The 16,026-nt window shown below is 43.6% G+C and overlaps 2 protein-coding genes across 10 annotated transcripts in view; both read right to left on the bottom strand.

The window, feature by feature from the left end:
* LOC121614508 (tubulin beta chain-like) lies at positions 1-4,593 on the bottom strand. 9 transcript variants are annotated; one of them, XM_041948399.1, is made up of 6 exons: positions 4,496-4,593; positions 3,969-4,077; positions 2,619-2,729; positions 1,227-1,317; positions 1,122-1,123; positions 1-618 (listed from the first exon to the last, which is right to left on the bottom strand). In XM_041948399.1, the coding sequence occupies exons 1-6, from the start codon at positions 4,550-4,552 to the stop codon at positions 233-235; spliced, it is 756 nt and encodes a 251-aa protein (XP_041804333.1). In that variant the 5' UTR covers positions 4,553-4,593; the 3' UTR covers positions 1-232. The 9 variants fall into 9 exon arrangements, with proteins under 9 accessions (XP_041804333.1, XP_041804335.1, XP_041804334.1 ...); XM_041948401.1 differs by lacking the exon at positions 1,122-1,123 and having other exon boundaries at positions 1-379; positions 1,238-1,317; XM_041948400.1 differs by lacking the exon at positions 1,122-1,123 and having other exon boundaries at positions 1-468; positions 1,195-1,317.
* A 1,447-nt stretch (positions 4,594-6,040) lies between these two features.
* The window catches only part of slc22a23 (solute carrier family 22 member 23), a 36,903-nt gene continuing 26,917 nt past the window's right edge, over positions 6,041-16,026 (bottom strand). The window contains exons 6-10 of the mRNA XM_041949913.1: positions 15,311-15,413; positions 14,327-14,562; positions 13,004-13,036; positions 11,552-11,675; positions 6,041-10,703 (exon numbers count right to left, since the gene is read on the bottom strand). Coding sequence (XP_041805847.1) covers positions 9,155-10,703; positions 11,552-11,675; positions 13,004-13,036; positions 14,327-14,562; positions 15,311-15,413 — 2,045 coding nt within the window. The 3' untranslated portion in view covers positions 6,041-9,154. The remainder of the gene's footprint in view (positions 10,704-11,551; positions 11,676-13,003; positions 13,037-14,326; positions 14,563-15,310; positions 15,414-16,026) is intronic.

Genomic DNA, 16,026 nt, shown 5'->3' on the forward strand with positions numbered 1-16,026 from the left:
GCGTGACTTGGAAAACCGATTGCTATGGCACTTGCATATCTTTAGGTCCTAACACCACTCGTGATCTTTGTCAGAAGAAGCCATATCTATATGCAATACATTTTTGGCTAAACAGCTATTTTCATCTGCACACTGCAATATTTAGTTGAACATCTGCATCTGTCATTTGTCCAACAACAATTAATATTTTGAGGGATTGGCTCACTCAGAGTGTCATGTAAGTGGTTTACAATCAGTGGCGAACATCATGGCGGACTTCTTCCTCATCCTCTATTTCATCTTCTTCATATTCGCCCATCTCATCGGCAGTGGCATCCTGGTACTGCTGATACTCAGACACCAGGTCATTCATGTTGCTCTCGGCCTCGGTGAACTCCATCTCATCCATTCCCTCTCCGGTGTACCAGTGGAGGAAGGCCTTGCGGCGGAACATGGCCGTGAACTGCTCGGAGATCCTCCTGAACAGCTCCTGGATGGCCGTGCTGTTACCGATGAAGGTGGCGGACATCTTGAGGCCACGCGGAGGGATATCGCAAACGGCGGTCTTGACATTGTTGGGGATCCACTCAACAAAGTAGCTGCTGTTCTTGTTCTGCACACTCAACATCTGCTCATCCACTTCCTTCATTGACATGCGGCCGCGGAAGATGGCTGCCACAGTGAGGTAGCGTCCGTGACGAGGGTCACAGGCCGCCATCATGTTCTTGGCGTCGAACATTTGCTGTGTGAGCTCCGGCACAGAGAGGGCACGGTACTGCTGGCTGCCCCTGCTTGTGAGGGGCGCAAAGCCCGGCATGAAGAAATGCAAGCGGGGGAAGGGCACCATGTTGACAGCCAGCTTACGGAGGTCAGCGTTGAGTTGGCCAGGGAAACGGAGGCAGGTGGTCACCCCACTCATGGTAGCTGATACCAGGTGGTTGAGGTCTCCGTAGGTGGGTGTGGTCAGCTTCAGGGTGCGGAAGCAAATATCATACAGGGCCTCATTGTCAATGCTGAAGGTCTCGTCTGTGTTTTCCACCAACTGGTGGACGGAGAGAGTGGCGTTGTAGGGCTCCACCACAGTGTCAGACACCTTCGGGGAAGGCATGACGCTGAAGGTGTTCATGATACGGTCAGGGTACTCCTCGCGGATCTTGCTGATGAGCAGCGTACCCATTCCGGAACCTGTGCCTCCACCCAGTGAGTGGGTGAGCTGAAAGCCCTGGAGGCAATCGCAGTTCTCGGACTCCTTCCTCACCACGTCCAGTACCGAGTCCACCAGCTCAGCTCCCTCGGTGTAGTGACCCTTGGCCCAGTTATTTCCTGCTCCACTTTGACCTGCATGATGTACGTAATGTTTAGAGACAAATCACGCTGGACAAATATTGGTATTGCTTTCTGCTAAGGCATACTTTATAACAGGTTTTTACGTTGTAACTAATGTCTGTATTGATGGATTGCTACGAAACTTTGCACAGGCATTCATGGTCACAGAGGATGGATCCTAATAAAATCTGGTGATCGCGTGCCACCCTAAGGTTGTTGTTTTTGGTATTTAGTAACATGTCTCCACAACTATTGGATGGATTGCCATAAAATTTCCTACAGACATTCATGATCCACAGAGGATGGACCTAATTAATTTGGTGGTCTGTTGATTTTTTTCTCTAGTGCCACAATGAGATTTTGGTATTTATTTTAATGTCTAAAAAACTATAGGATGAAATTAATTGTAATAACTTTGGTGATCAACATTAGGTCACACTTTCAATTTGCCCAACACTTTGAAAAGTGACTGAAGGGCCAAATAGGAAATGTTACAATGCTAACAAGTGAAACTAAATGGTGATAAACATTACATCTATTAAACATCACCATGTTAACATTGTCATTGTTAGCATGTTGCCAAGCTCAAAGCACCACTGTTCCTAAGTACAGCCTCAGAGCTGTTAGCATGACAGTAGACTCTGGCAACCCTAATGTTGTTCTTAATGTCTTACTACTGATCTGTAAAGCATAAATAAATCAGGTATTAAGCGTTAGCAGGCCCATTTGTTGCAGCATATCAATTACAACCTTTATAAAGTATGCCTTGTTAGAAACAGGTACCCACTGCCTTAAATTATTAATTAATTAATCTGAAAATTAAACATGCGGAATCATATAAATGTACATTTGTTCTTTAGCTCATTTAAGGTCTGGACATGGCAAATTATATTCCAGATGAGCTATGATTCCTTGGTTCAGAATAAATAACTTATTGTCATTAATCTCATGTATTTCCTGGTGAGGAGAAATGAAAAGTCATCGTGTGGTGGCCTTTATAGGCCCCTGTATCCTCACTTGTGCTCAGCACTGCAGCATCCTCTCCTAGCAGATTTACTTTTCGCTGAGTCACCACGAGAGCTGTCTCAGTCTGACACAGCTGCACATGGACAATGTATCCCACTCCTGGCTCATCGCTGAGAGGCTGCAGAAGCTTTGTGCTGGCAACACACAGTACTGCACAGTGCTCTCAGGTAGAAACTAAGCACAGCTTTACAGGATGTGACAGCGGCTGCTGACATGCACGCTTCTTGTTTGTACTATATATGTTGGTTCAGGAGGAGTGGTGACGCCGTTATTTATTGTCCACTCACCAAAAACAAAGTTGTCAGGCCTGAAGAGCTGTCCAAATGGGCCGGAGCGAACTGAATCCATGGTTCCTGGCTCCAGGTCGACCAGAATGGCACGGGGGACAAATTTGCTGCCTTTGGACAAAAAAGAGCAGAGCATAGAGGGATAGAGAGAGGTAATGGGTGGAGGAGTGGTGTAAGATATCGACAGTCTCAGTGTGCATGATGTCAGTACATTTGTAGTGAACCGTGGAAAAAACTGTTTTCTCCACATTAAGTTTAGTGATCTAAAATGACATTAACACAGCGGCGCTGTTTGCTGTTCGCGTGTAACGTCATCTTTTAGGTAAGCATCTTTTGTCTCACAGATAGTACAGCCTGTCTGGATATTCAAAGACCGCATTGTAATTTCTGTGGCTCGCTTCTTTCACTTTTCTTTGCTCCACCCTCTCCGTCTGTACCCTTCTTGCAAGCAAACTGCCTCAGCATGCTGCACTGCTTGTTCTCGGCCAGTGGGGCTTTCAAAGTGCTGATCTCTGCAGAGTCCATTCAAACAGAGATGCAACAAAATCTTCCCCTACCCGGACCCGTTTTTTAACAAGCAACGTTAACGAGTATTAACGACATCTGCCAGTCTGTTCCATGAGATTCATTTATGGGTTGCTCAGTCAATACACATGCAGTAGTGACCCAGTATAGGTGACACTGATACCAGCATGCAACATGGAAACAAAGAATCAATAATGCCTGCTGCTAGACAGTGCTGTTTTGGGCTAACAGTGCCTCCTGTGCAGGCCTTTCATTTATGCAAAGCAGACGAGCGGCAGCCGTTTGATCTCGATCCCAGCTGCTACACATGGATTGAGATCTGCACTGACTTGTCCCTCTCTGACAGCATCGCTCCAGAGGCCGATAACTTAACCTCGCTGTGCGACCGTTCAATGCACGGCAGCTGTGGGGAATGACATGCAGTGCATTTGGAATGACCTTCAACATGCCACGGCAATAAAATCAGCCGCTGAGATGAGAGGCACAGTGAGCTCAGGGTCAGCTATACAGAGACTGCGGATACCTGTTCTCCCTATAGAGACAGAGAGGGGGAGAGAGAGAGAGGGAGACACAGAGAGAGAGAGAGAGAAAGAGATTTTAGCAGATTCACTGTCCTCATTTTTTCCTGCACTCATGGTGGGACCTACTTTCCCCTTGCAGCTAAATTAGTGACATGAGCATACTGTGGCATTCAAATGAGGTCTGTGTAGCTTAAGGTCATGCAAGGTTAATGAGCAATGGAGACAAAGCACTATTAAGTTATTCAGATGCAAACATGTGGTTTATTCAAAACAAACTTTGATATCTTTTTTTCTTTTTTTTTACCTGATGCCTCATTGTAGTAGACATTTATCCTCTCCAGCTGCAGGTCGCTGTCACCTTGGTAACTACCGGTTGGATCAATGCCATGCTCATCACTTATCACCTCCCAGAACTATGATGGGACAAACAACATCGCATGAACCTCAGTTGTTTGGGGGTCGTTGTGCAACAGAACATGGCGTGAACGCGAGTTGAAGCGTGTGCGTCAGGCCTTATTTTAGTATTTGCGCATCTGCTTGGCGAGAAAATGACACGCAGCGAAGGGGGCCACATCACTGCAGCTGCCTTGGAGCAGAGTCCAGCCGGGCTGAACCGCGCCCTGCACATGTATAAACAATTCATAATCTATATCAAACTTTTTTGTGAGGAGATATTCATCTATGTCTGCCCAAGAGAAGCGAAAATGATCATTTAAATGACTCGAATCAGCATAAAAAATCCCCGCAAAATAACACGTGTGACGTCCCGCATTAAAATTACAATAACTCCATCAAATGTTCCCCCCTCGCTAAGATAAATAACATGTATACCTTCGCCCCGATCTGATTTCCACACTGTCCAGCCTGGATGTGAACGATTTCCCTCATGGTGCGCTGCGGATGCGGGCAGAGAGCGTCCTGTCTCGACTTCACCGGCGTCCAGTCGTCAGCCTCTTGCCTCTGTGTTTCTCAAAACCAGCACTTGCCTCATTTCTAGGTGTTGAGCCGGCGAGATAAACGTGCTGCTGGTCGGATGACGTTACACGCAACGCAGCATCCCTGTATCCCAGTCAGCCAATCAGAGCGGCCCGGTTTGATGCAGTGGACCAGCGCATCATGCCGCATCACCCCCCTGACATCACCCCCGTCCCATGCAGGGAAACGGGTGCCTTTTTCCGCTGGACTGAGGCTGTTCTGTAACGCTCAGGCAACTGTTTTCGTTGCCAGGAAATGTCAGACTTTATCAGTGCAACACTGAAGGCAGCAGTTCTACATGTGTTGATTCAGTCAGGACTGATCCCTGTGAATACCACGTTCAGGAGCAACATAAGCTACCTGTGCAAGAGTCGAGTAGAACTCCTGCTTGAAACATACTGTTTAATACTTTGATTAGGGTTTTAACCCTGACTATTGAGTTGAAAAAGTGCTTCAACCAGGACCAGACTAACTTGCTAGGGGACCCTGAGGGCAAAATGATCTTAGAATGGGCCTACAAATCCCCCAAACCAAGCATTAGCCTATTTCTACTGCTACCCTGCCCCAGATTTGCTACATTTCCATTGTGATCATTTGTTAAAGAATATTGAATAAGTGTAATATCGACTGAAATAAAAAAACAGATCTTACGAGAGGCCCTCTCTGAGGCAGGTCCTCAGGATTGGGTAAAAAGCAGAGGCCACCTAGGGTGAGACTAATGGTTTTCAGTTTTTAGCTGTAATAGCTTTGGTCTGACAGTTGGTCCACCGCTTTGATCCAGACTGAAATACGTCAACAGCTATTGGCTGGAATGCCAAGATTTTTTTATGGACATTCATGGTCCCCAGAGGATGAGTCCTGATGACTCCGGTGACCCCCCTGACAATTCCTGTACTTTGGGATTTGAAGTGGAATGTCTCAACAATCAAACAGATTGATGGATTTGGTGATGATGTTCATGTTCCCATTAGGATGAATTGCAATAACTTTAACAGCGCCGCCATCAGGTCAAGAATTGAATTTGCCCAAAACTTATATCTGAAAAACCCAACAGCATTCACCTCATGTTAATAATTAATTAGCAAATGTTTGCATGTTATTGCTTTAAACTAGATGGTAAACATGGTTTTACCTGCTAAACACATGCATAGCATCATCATTACGAGCATATTAGCATGCAGAGTTTGGCATTTAGCTCAAAACATCTCTTTGTCTAAATGGCTAGCATGGCTATTGACTCTTAGTCTTGTTAGTTGTGTTTTTAATCACATCACCACAAAGCAGTTGCCACACAGACAACAACCCTCATGAAATTTGAAACCCTATTGGACAACTCAAATAAACTTGTAATCAAAAAGTCATGCAGAAAGTGGGAATATAAGGACTCACTGATATCCACGGTTGATCAATAAATAGTGGTTTATTTTAACAACAGGTATGGCTTATATACAAGTGCATTATGTCTGTTAAAATAAAAACAAAATGAAACCAAACAATCAGAAATTATAAATGGTACAATCCATGGTTTTTACATTCATTCAAATCTCTCGTTTAAGAGATTCTGAGTTGCAGAGAAGCAAAACCTGAAATGTGTACACTGGGGACTCGTCTCTGAGACTTTTATCTACCAAGTTCAGAACTATTCATCAGTCCATGTTGTGATCTATGATCCTTCATCTTATGGAAGCTGGGTGTCTCCACATGTTTACTATTTACAAAGGCATAACCCATTCTTTTTTTTCTTTTTTTTTTTGCGCTTTTCCACAGATCACCGCCTTCTAGTCAACCCTACCGCTGGTGCTAACATTGCTTTGGATTGCTTTTACTTTTTTTTTTTTTTTACATTAAATTTACTCCAAATAAAGTCCAACTGAATGCTTACAGCTGTAATAGCTCCAATCAGCACCGTGAAATAGCTGCATGGGAGTTGTGAAAGTGGAAGCAACAGATCTCAGAGAAGACACTGACTGTATTGTGCTGTTTTACTGTCTTTACACTGGTGTTGCGCGGGGTTTTGGCGGTACACAGTTCAATTTCTGCAATATGCACACTGAGACAGAGAGACCAACACTCACAGACAACAAGTACTCCGAGTAATGTGAAGATACTGACCACTGCAGTCAACCCACTCTCTACTGCAGATGCCAAGAATTCCTTATTAAATCCAGTGTCAACACCCTGTTCCACAAAGTCGATTACATGTGGGTCTGTTGCAAAAGTTGTGTTTCTGTATTGTATTCAAAATCCCACTCCATTTTCCCTTTTTTTGAATTTTTTTTTTCTTCTTTTTTGCTTTCAAGACGCCAAGCTCCACCAAATTTGACATCACATGATTGCAGGGCATTGTGCTTTGAGGCTTAGCAGCATGGTATGTTAGACATTAAATGAATCTTTCACGAAATGGAAGTTTTGTTGTCTTGATGATCTATTAGAAGACCATCCCGAGTCGATCGAAAAATAGAGCTTTCATACTTGGATTCAAGCTTGATTTGAGGAAAACGACCACAGGCGGGTTTGCTCGATCATTAGCACACCAAGAGATATGCAGCCTCTGTCAGAGCACACTCGACTTGGATAAAAGCATTTCGTTTAGTGAAGTACCTGTAAGGTTCTTCTTAAGTGTACCACAAGAAGGTGTGAATGACAGAAAGTCCTCTGTCAAGTCTGGTGTTGTCTTTGACACCTGGATGCACCTTAACAGATCACCAATACTTCCTGGATAAATGTAATATGCTGAGTGTGAGAGAGTTTTATCACATTTGAAATGACAAGACATCATTCAGTTGGCTCGTAAGTTTTACAGTAACGTGTAATTATTGTTATTATTGTCATCAGTATTGTAAACAGTGGTCTATCCGTAATCACACATCTTTCTCTGACAAATATTACAACCTCCAACGCATCAAGTATGTAACTACAACTGTCAAGTTACACACAGTATTAAGTCAAGTACAACGCTGTCCACAGACGGACGCAAGCTTTGGAAGAGAAAGTGCCTCCTAAAGAAAGAGTCTGTCAATTCAAGAATACGAATAGATGAATTCATGGAGAATCAAGGATTTGACCTGTATTTTAAAATGTCAATTTGACAAATATATGAAATATTGCATTTTCTTTTTTAAGGTAAACATAGCTATGCATGTGAATGTAAGAACACATTGACACACACAGACTATGTTAATGCCAGAACATGATTTGGAAAACACAGTGAAGGTTAGCAATGCTGCGACAGGTCAATCACGCCGAACGTTGTGCCATCCATTGGTTTCATCTCAAAAATAGCTTTTGTGTCTTTTTAAGGTTTGCTTGTTTGTTTCGCTGACGCGTTCACAATTATTTTCATGCTTTGTCCCAACCGCAAAGAATAAGGTGCCACCGCACTGTGGTGCCACAAATACTGTAAGAATAAAGTATAGATTTGTACAATAAGGGCACGCCATGGGAGATTATTCAAAATAATACTTTGAATTTAAAAAAAAGGCTGAATCAAGCTCAACAACTAATTATGCATTTACTTACAATATCGCATTTACAAATCAAAGCATTTTGCATACCATAAATTTCATTGACTAAAACGATTGGAAAAATAAAAGTTTCTTCAGACCGACAAAATATGGGTCATTCTTTTCTCGTAATATCGCTGTTCACACAATGAACTGTGTGCTGAAAGCAATTTAGCAATCAATCCTAATTTATCAAATGGTGACATAGCATTTCAGTCAGTTTTCAGTCATTTTGCTCTTTTATTAATTTGATAATAGTCTAATTCTTCTTTTCTGTTTTTTAAGTTTGTGACGGGGTTCATCTGATTCAGTTTAATCCTCACACAGTCTATGGCAGGGGACTGCACTAAACAGTATTTCCCCAAACAGGCAAACACTGCATTTATACTAAATTTTGGCACTATGTCTACTTTTAATTTTGGTCAGAGTAGTTTTTGGCGCTGTATTTAGAAAAATCACTCCAATTTGGATTGTAACGGCAAAAAATACTTTGTAACATTCAGATTTTTTTTTGTCCATACAGGTAAGGCGATTTATACAAACACGTTAGACGGACACTTCATTTGAGCAAAAGTACCAATGACTTGATTTTTTTTGTTTGTTTTTAGCATCATTCACCAGTCCTCTCAGTGATTGTGGGTATGGTTGTAAGTCTCTTTAAAATGACAGACAGTGATTTCCCATTCATTAACATCGAAGTAGTTTATAGGCTGGTGATTTCCAGTGACATTCAAAAAGAGCAGAAGATACTGTCACATTGTCACAAACCAGCCTCTGGCACTCTCTCACTTGCGTGGTCTCATTTATTGGCTAAATGCAGGAAGGGGGGAGGACATTGAGAAACGTACAGCAGCTCTGTAAGACATGCCTACTCAACTCCAGGTGGGGACAGTCTTCATTGAGCGCCTGAAGTCAGAGCAGGACAGTTTGCGCCCCCTCCTCATTTATTCGTGTGGCATAGGCTGCTTCCACGGCAACCATAAAGCTTCTTTTCCCGGCTGCCAACATGGCATCATGATGACGCCACACCATTGACAGTGTTGTTTTCCGTGCTGGCACTGTCCCTGATGGAAAGGACACCAGAGTCTATGGGGGAGGAGACAGTGCAGTCAATTAGAGAGGGGGGAGTCGCTTCTGCAGAGCCTGAATCCGTGATGGAAGTCGGTGCTGAATCTATGGCGAGGGGAGCAGCTGAATCCTGCGCAGGCTGAACAATGTCTGTGAGAGTCAGAGTGGCTGATTCTGGAGTGGAGGTGTGCACAATGTCTGTGACGGGGAGGATGGTAGGAATCGGTGCAGTGGTAGTGACAGTATCTATGACAGGGGGAGTGGAAGAGTCCCCTGAGGGCATATGGCCTGAGTCAATGGGTGGAGGGGGAGAGGGTGAAAGGGAAACAGTGACTGGACTAAGGGGAGTAGGGGGACGAGGAGATGTATCATTAACACAGGGAGAGGCAGAGTCTAACTGTGGTGGTGGGGTCGCTCTAGTGGAAGGAGTGGATGTGGAATCGTCTACTATTTCTAACTGGATGGAAATGTCAGAGTGTGCGCTAATGGAGGGTGGAGGGTCTGTGGAAATGTTGCAGTCTGTCATTGGGACAGGAGAGGGAGTAAGAGATGGAGGGAGACTGTCATGCACAGATGGAGTTGGGGAGTCTGCTAAAGTGGCGTGAGTGCCCTCGGGCAAAGTTGGGTCGAAATTCGAGGTGATGGTGTTGATCTCATTAGCCAGAGGGTTGGGGGATTCTAATGTGGAGCTAGGCGGGGGTTCGATGATGGGTGTGGTGCAGATCAATAAGGAGGCGGGCACAGTTTGAGGGACGGGGGGAGTGGAAGAGTCGACTGAGGGGGCAGGGCTGGCGACTGACTCTTTTGTAGGGGAAGAACCAATGTCATTCATTTCAGGAATGGCAGAATCTGTCATTGACTCCACAGAGTCAAGAACTATTGCTGTAGGTTCTTCAGCGTCGGCTAAAAGTGGGTCTGTGACACACGGGACTTTGTGCAAGGGAGTGGAAGACAGCAGGTGCTCTTTACTGGCATGTATGATCCCATCTTTACCCAGGGCTGTGATGGGGGTGGTGGCTAAAGGTGAACGTGAGTGACCGTTTGGGTCTTTAGGCTCCGGCTTGCCGGGGTGCACCTCCATGAACGCGGGAGGGGACATGTCGCCGACCGACTGAGCTGTCAAATCGACAGCCGAAGACGCGGTGGAGTCCATGGTGGACGCGACAATGGTGGCTGCTTCGTGGAGTGGGGTGTCGTGCACCCTGGTGTAGTCCCTGCTGCTCTCGGACTGGGCCAGCAAGAGGCGCTGTTCTCCAGGTTTCCTCGGGGGAAGGAGAGGTTGACGAGTGTAGCTCTCGCCGTCGGCCAGGGTCTCAGGGAGGGGCTGGTAGCGTGTCTCTGGCAGCAGGAGAATGCAGATGATGCAGATAAGAGTGCAGCAGGCAAAGATAATGTGGTGAAGGAAATAGCCCTTCTGATTGTGGAGCTCCATGATGGGCGCCGTCAGCATGCCGAAACCGGCGCTGGCCAGGACCAGGCCCAGCCCACCACCCCTGCGATGAGAGGGAAAATGTTATCACATGGTAAGATTTAGGATGTATGATCACACATACCTAAGAACCTCATAAACCTCCTGCAAACCAGCCAAAAGGGAAGATGATTCACTTCAGCAAAAGTAAATCATGGACTATATGTTGTCCTGAAAAATTTTCACCTAAATCATTCACAGGAAGGGAAGCCCTTATTTTTGCTGTGTGCTGCTGTTGCCTGGTCACTGCCATTTTATCAAACAGCAGCAGAGAGTGCTGCAGTACCACCAACACCCTCTTTATCGTGCAATGCCATTCCTTAACTGCAATTGTCGACATTTACCACAAGAGGGCGCCCTCAGAGCACTGTCAGCAGAACAACACCTTTTACATAACCCCAGATAATGAACATCCAGTGCTGTGTCATGTATTCTCAGAGGGTATGGCTAATTTGTACAAGATGTGGATTACATTTGACACTGAACTGTGAGATTCTGTTGTTTCCGGGAGTTCAATAATTTCATGCCTTCCTTTAACAGGAGATGGAGCAGCTAATCCATCTGCAGGAGGATATGATGCGATGGAAACCAACCATTGTATTAACTGAATTACAAGCTAATCAGGATATAAAACAGGCGTAGAAAGATAACTGCAAATTCTGTGTGACGCTTGTCAACCCAGTGCTGGCTTAACAATTCTTACTTGTAAATTGATGTTCTTTATAATTGTAAGAAGATTTTTTGGGGAGTTTTTCCATTAAGAGGACGAACTAACGCAAACATGAACACATTGTGGGCTAAAGCATGTGCTATACATCAACGCAGCTGTCGCCATCCTCTGATGGTACAGTCCCAGTGTTTCAGCAGGCTTACCTGATCACAGTGGGCGTGATCTCAGCACAGAAGAAGATGCTCAAGTTGCTGACTGCATGCGAGGAAAACATGCCGATGATGGAGAAGGCGATGGAGAAGTTCTTATTCAGTGTGCCTGAGCTATCTGCAGACAAAGCAGGAGACACACAGGCGCACAGGGCAATCAAACTCTGTAATGCGTAGTCAGGACAAGAACGCTGCATGTGTACATGAGGGTTTGTAGGGTGGGGGGTGAGGGGTGGTTTCTTTTCAGGGGTAAGGATTATTTCCAAGACGCACAATACACATTGTTTGGAATAATGAAAATAAATGTTTGTGTCTAAAAGGTGATATTGCAGCATTTCAGTGTTAATAAACCACATGCAGAGAAGAGACAAAGGATTGCTGGGAATGGTGAAAATAAAGGAAAGCCACAGCAATTTGCATTTCTTTAAGCAACTGTGCACCTAATTGTGAAACGTAACCACAAAATTTCTCTCATTACAATATTTTACTTTGAAAACTATCAATCCTAAATTGTGTGTGTGTTTTTTTTTAAAGCTTTTCAAGTTTTATATTAAACTTGAACAACTGAATTTGTACATCCTTATGCATGGATGTCAAAGTAAAACATTTCAGTTCTACAAATTCTGTGGTATTTAAGTTAGGAATTGAGTTGCTTGTAAGACTTTGTGGTATTCCTTTGCTTCCACAGGACAACACAAACTGCATTAGCTCCGTTAAAAAGAAAATCCTAAAATATATACAGCTCATAATCTGATTCTGCAAACAAACAAAGAATAAATGTTTGTTCCTCAAACTAGCTCGTATGAGGCAGGTATTTTATAGCTTTTTAGAATGTACTCCCCCCTCATTTTTAAAGTCCAGATAAACTTTGGTCAAATATAATGTTAGGGTTTCCCAGCACTTGATGAGTTGTGAGGAATTGCCCACTTAGGCCAACGATGATTTGAATACAGTGTTTTCTATGAATAAGACACGCTGAAGATGGCATACAGAGGATCAGAGGAGCCTGCTCTGTGATCAGCTCCTGCTTCTCACAGGGGGATTAGTGAGGAGAGAATAAAGAGATTGATAAACAGAGAACAGTAAAGGGAGGCTGGTTGTGAAATTCATGGCTCCACAACAATGACACTCACCCTCTTCAACACAAAGGAGATAAATAAGTGAAAAGCTAGCCATAATTACATCTTGGACTTCATTATGTGTCTCTGCAGGGCTTGTGTACGCCAAATGAAATACTGCAGGATGTCTGCATGCAGCACATTTTCTAAAACCTCATCAAGATAGTGCAGCAAGCTAGACAATTCAATTCACACTCTGAGAGAATGTGAGGCTGATATAAATGATAGCGGAACAACATCCAAGCAAGAGGAGCCAATTATTGATCAGTTTATCTCCCCAGCTCAAACACAAGGCTTAAGAAGAAGAGAAGTAAACAGGTGATCCTACCTATGTTCAGATGGACACTGTACTTCCCCAGCACTACAGGAGAGTGAAAGAGATGAACAGATATGTGTCAGTGAGAAACACAAAGCAGTACATCATCACATGCACTCAGACAGTAAATTCAAACCAGCGTCGAATATGTTCAGCAAAGCACGTCAACACAGTTACAACACAAAAACAACCTCAAATGGGAACATGAAACATGAGCATAACCTTGATGTGTTGACTCAGGTTAAACATTAAGTTTCGCTCATTTGTCACTGAATAAACTAACTTGTGTACCGTTTTGATGTGGAGCACTCCGTGGGTACACATTGACTAAAACAGCCGTTTGCAATCATGTTCGCCTACTCCGTAGAAACAACTGAAGGTAACAAAGCCCTTGCATGCAGTAGTACACTCACCACTGTTAGCATTTACAGTGTAGCGTGTAGGAGACAGCGGACTTGGACTGCTAATGGTCAAGATGTCTCAAATTGAAGTCAGTTCATGTTAAACATATGCTCTTGTATTTGTTTTGACGCATAGTTCTATTAAAATGACACATTACCAACATCTATCATATGGAAAAAGCATTCAAAATGACTGATAATTCAATAATGAACAGTTTTCACACATGAAATAAATTTCATTAACTTATTCTATTACTTACTTGGAATAATTCATTTGGCCACTATGTGATGTGATCATATCGTCATAAAATAACTGCACTGAAAGTCAATAAACTATACTGATGACATGTGGTCCATCCCTAATAGGACACTGACCAGTCATCCGCTATGATAGAAGTTCCTCTTTGCAGCTTCATTGAAGGTTTGTGCAAAAGATGAAATGGTTTTTCATTTCTGTATTCTATGTTTTCATTAATGGTTAATCGTCAACTCAAGCATAGTGCTGTTTTTAGCCAAGGTCACTTGAACAGGAGAAAATATTGCATGTGTTGGGGACTATTTGAATACATATTTGCTGCTAGTGAGTATTTGCAGCAGCAGGACGTGTGTGTGGAATGGAAAACATCAGTGCTCGTGTTCATTGTAATGAAGGAACGGTGTGGCGCACTGATGTGTTCGGTTTTCGGTCAACAATGGAGCTCCATGGCACAGAGGGACAAGATATATGAGGCTTTGTATACACAAACAACATTTAATTTCATGGCATTTGTCGACAAATAGAAAAATATAGAATAGTACCGGCCATGAAGAATTAAATGCTCGAAGAACTCTGAACTCAGTTACTTCAAAATTGAATATTTAAAATTATAAACATCATCCTTTAGGAGCAGAGTGTCGTGTTTAAGTGGAAACGTGTCTTTCATTAAGTACTCACAGTTAAGCAAGCCCAGCTGCAGCAGTGATGCTAAGGCAGTGATGATCATAAACATGAGGAGGCCACCACGCCGGCCCATCAGGCCCACTGCAGGGCACAGCGCCATGCAGGACGCCACCGCAATGCCCGCCATGGTGTAATAGTCTGCATAGAAGTTATGGAACATGGTGGTCTCCTGAGCCTCGGGGTCCATCATGCTGCGGGCGAAGCAGTGGTGGATCCCATAGCCTGTTAGCCTGGGTGAGGAACACACACAGGGCAAAGTGGTGAGGTGGGACAGAGCGTGTCGCAGGACACAGGGCTGGGTTAGGTTATACGTGTTGTTAAAGTACGTACAGGAGAGGAGAGATATTAGTGAACGGTGAAAAGAAAAAAGACGGAAAGGTAAAACACAAAGGGAGAAGATAGAGAGAAAAAAGATCAAAGGAAATCTAAAACAGGAGGACAGAAAAGGAAGAGGAACAATTAAAGGTTTATGACATTTTCTCTAATCTCAACTTATGCACACATGTAAACACTGACTTACTGACACACAAGCACACACAAGAACGCGAGCAAGCCCTTGCACCCTCTCCCCGGCTCGTCTAATGTTTCATAAGGACGCAGCTCATGTAAAATTCATGCACACTCGGGGAGTCAGGGACACCGTGCGCTGAGGCAGAGCTAAAGCTGGGCCTTCCTCGCTCGAGAGGAGGTCTCAGATGGAGAGAAGAGGAGAGATCCCACCGGTGATGGAAAGAGAGAGGAGCGCCAAACATGGAAGGGCAAAAGCGTCAGAGCTACTGATCAAAGCTGTTTGAGCCTCCAGGTTAATGTGGCACCTTACTGCACAAAATGGCGCGTCTGACTGGCGCTGACGACATGCAAGCACACACAAGTGTTTCTCTTTTGTCTCTCTCGGTTTTTCAGATCCTCCCACATGCAGCTTGACGCGTAAACGTCTTTACAGTAGGCTAAGTACTCATACATAAGACAAGAACTTACGAGTTGACGCAGAGCACAACGATATTCTTCCACAGGTTCCTCGTCCCGACCATTTTCACAATGCACGTCTTTTTGGGTTTCTTTTGAAGAGCTCTCTGCAGTTCTGGAAACGAGCAAACAAGTTAATATTAGAGCCTGGACAATATCTGACTTTTACATGCAAAGGGCGGCCATGAATAGTCTAAAGTACGGTAGTGTGCCTAAATTTTGGATTACGTGACTACCTTGTAGCATCACCACATCACTTTTTCTGTATGACTAAATATAAGTTTTGCTTATCAGTGAGTTTAGATGTCATTTTTTCCCCCATAATATATAGTTTATGTAATTGTGACTACTGTGTAAATAAAAATGGGAAATGGGAAAAATGCTGATATTCCCTTTTTTCCCTTCATTATTTGAATCTAGTTCTTTTTTTTTTTAGACAAACTATTGTATTTTGGCAATTACCCCTCAAATTTGGTTGAGGAAGGTCTGTGACAGATATCTACTGTGGCAGAATATTTACAATTGAGCTCATATCTAATTTCAAATACTAATTTAAATAAAACAGAAAAAACACAAACATATTTTACAAATGTATTTAGGAACATAAGGGTCAGCCAAGAAAAACGTATTTTACTTGCATACCTGCCAACATGTAAACTGATTGCAATTTATCAGTAATAAGGTGATATCAGCCTTCTTTTATATCCATCAGACTCTAGTTGTTATCA

Source organism: Chelmon rostratus, chromosome 12, assembly GCF_017976325.1.
Source record: "Chelmon rostratus isolate fCheRos1 chromosome 12, fCheRos1.pri, whole genome shotgun sequence".
NCBI classification, from domain to species: Eukaryota; Metazoa; Chordata; class Actinopteri; order Chaetodontiformes; family Chaetodontidae; genus Chelmon; species Chelmon rostratus.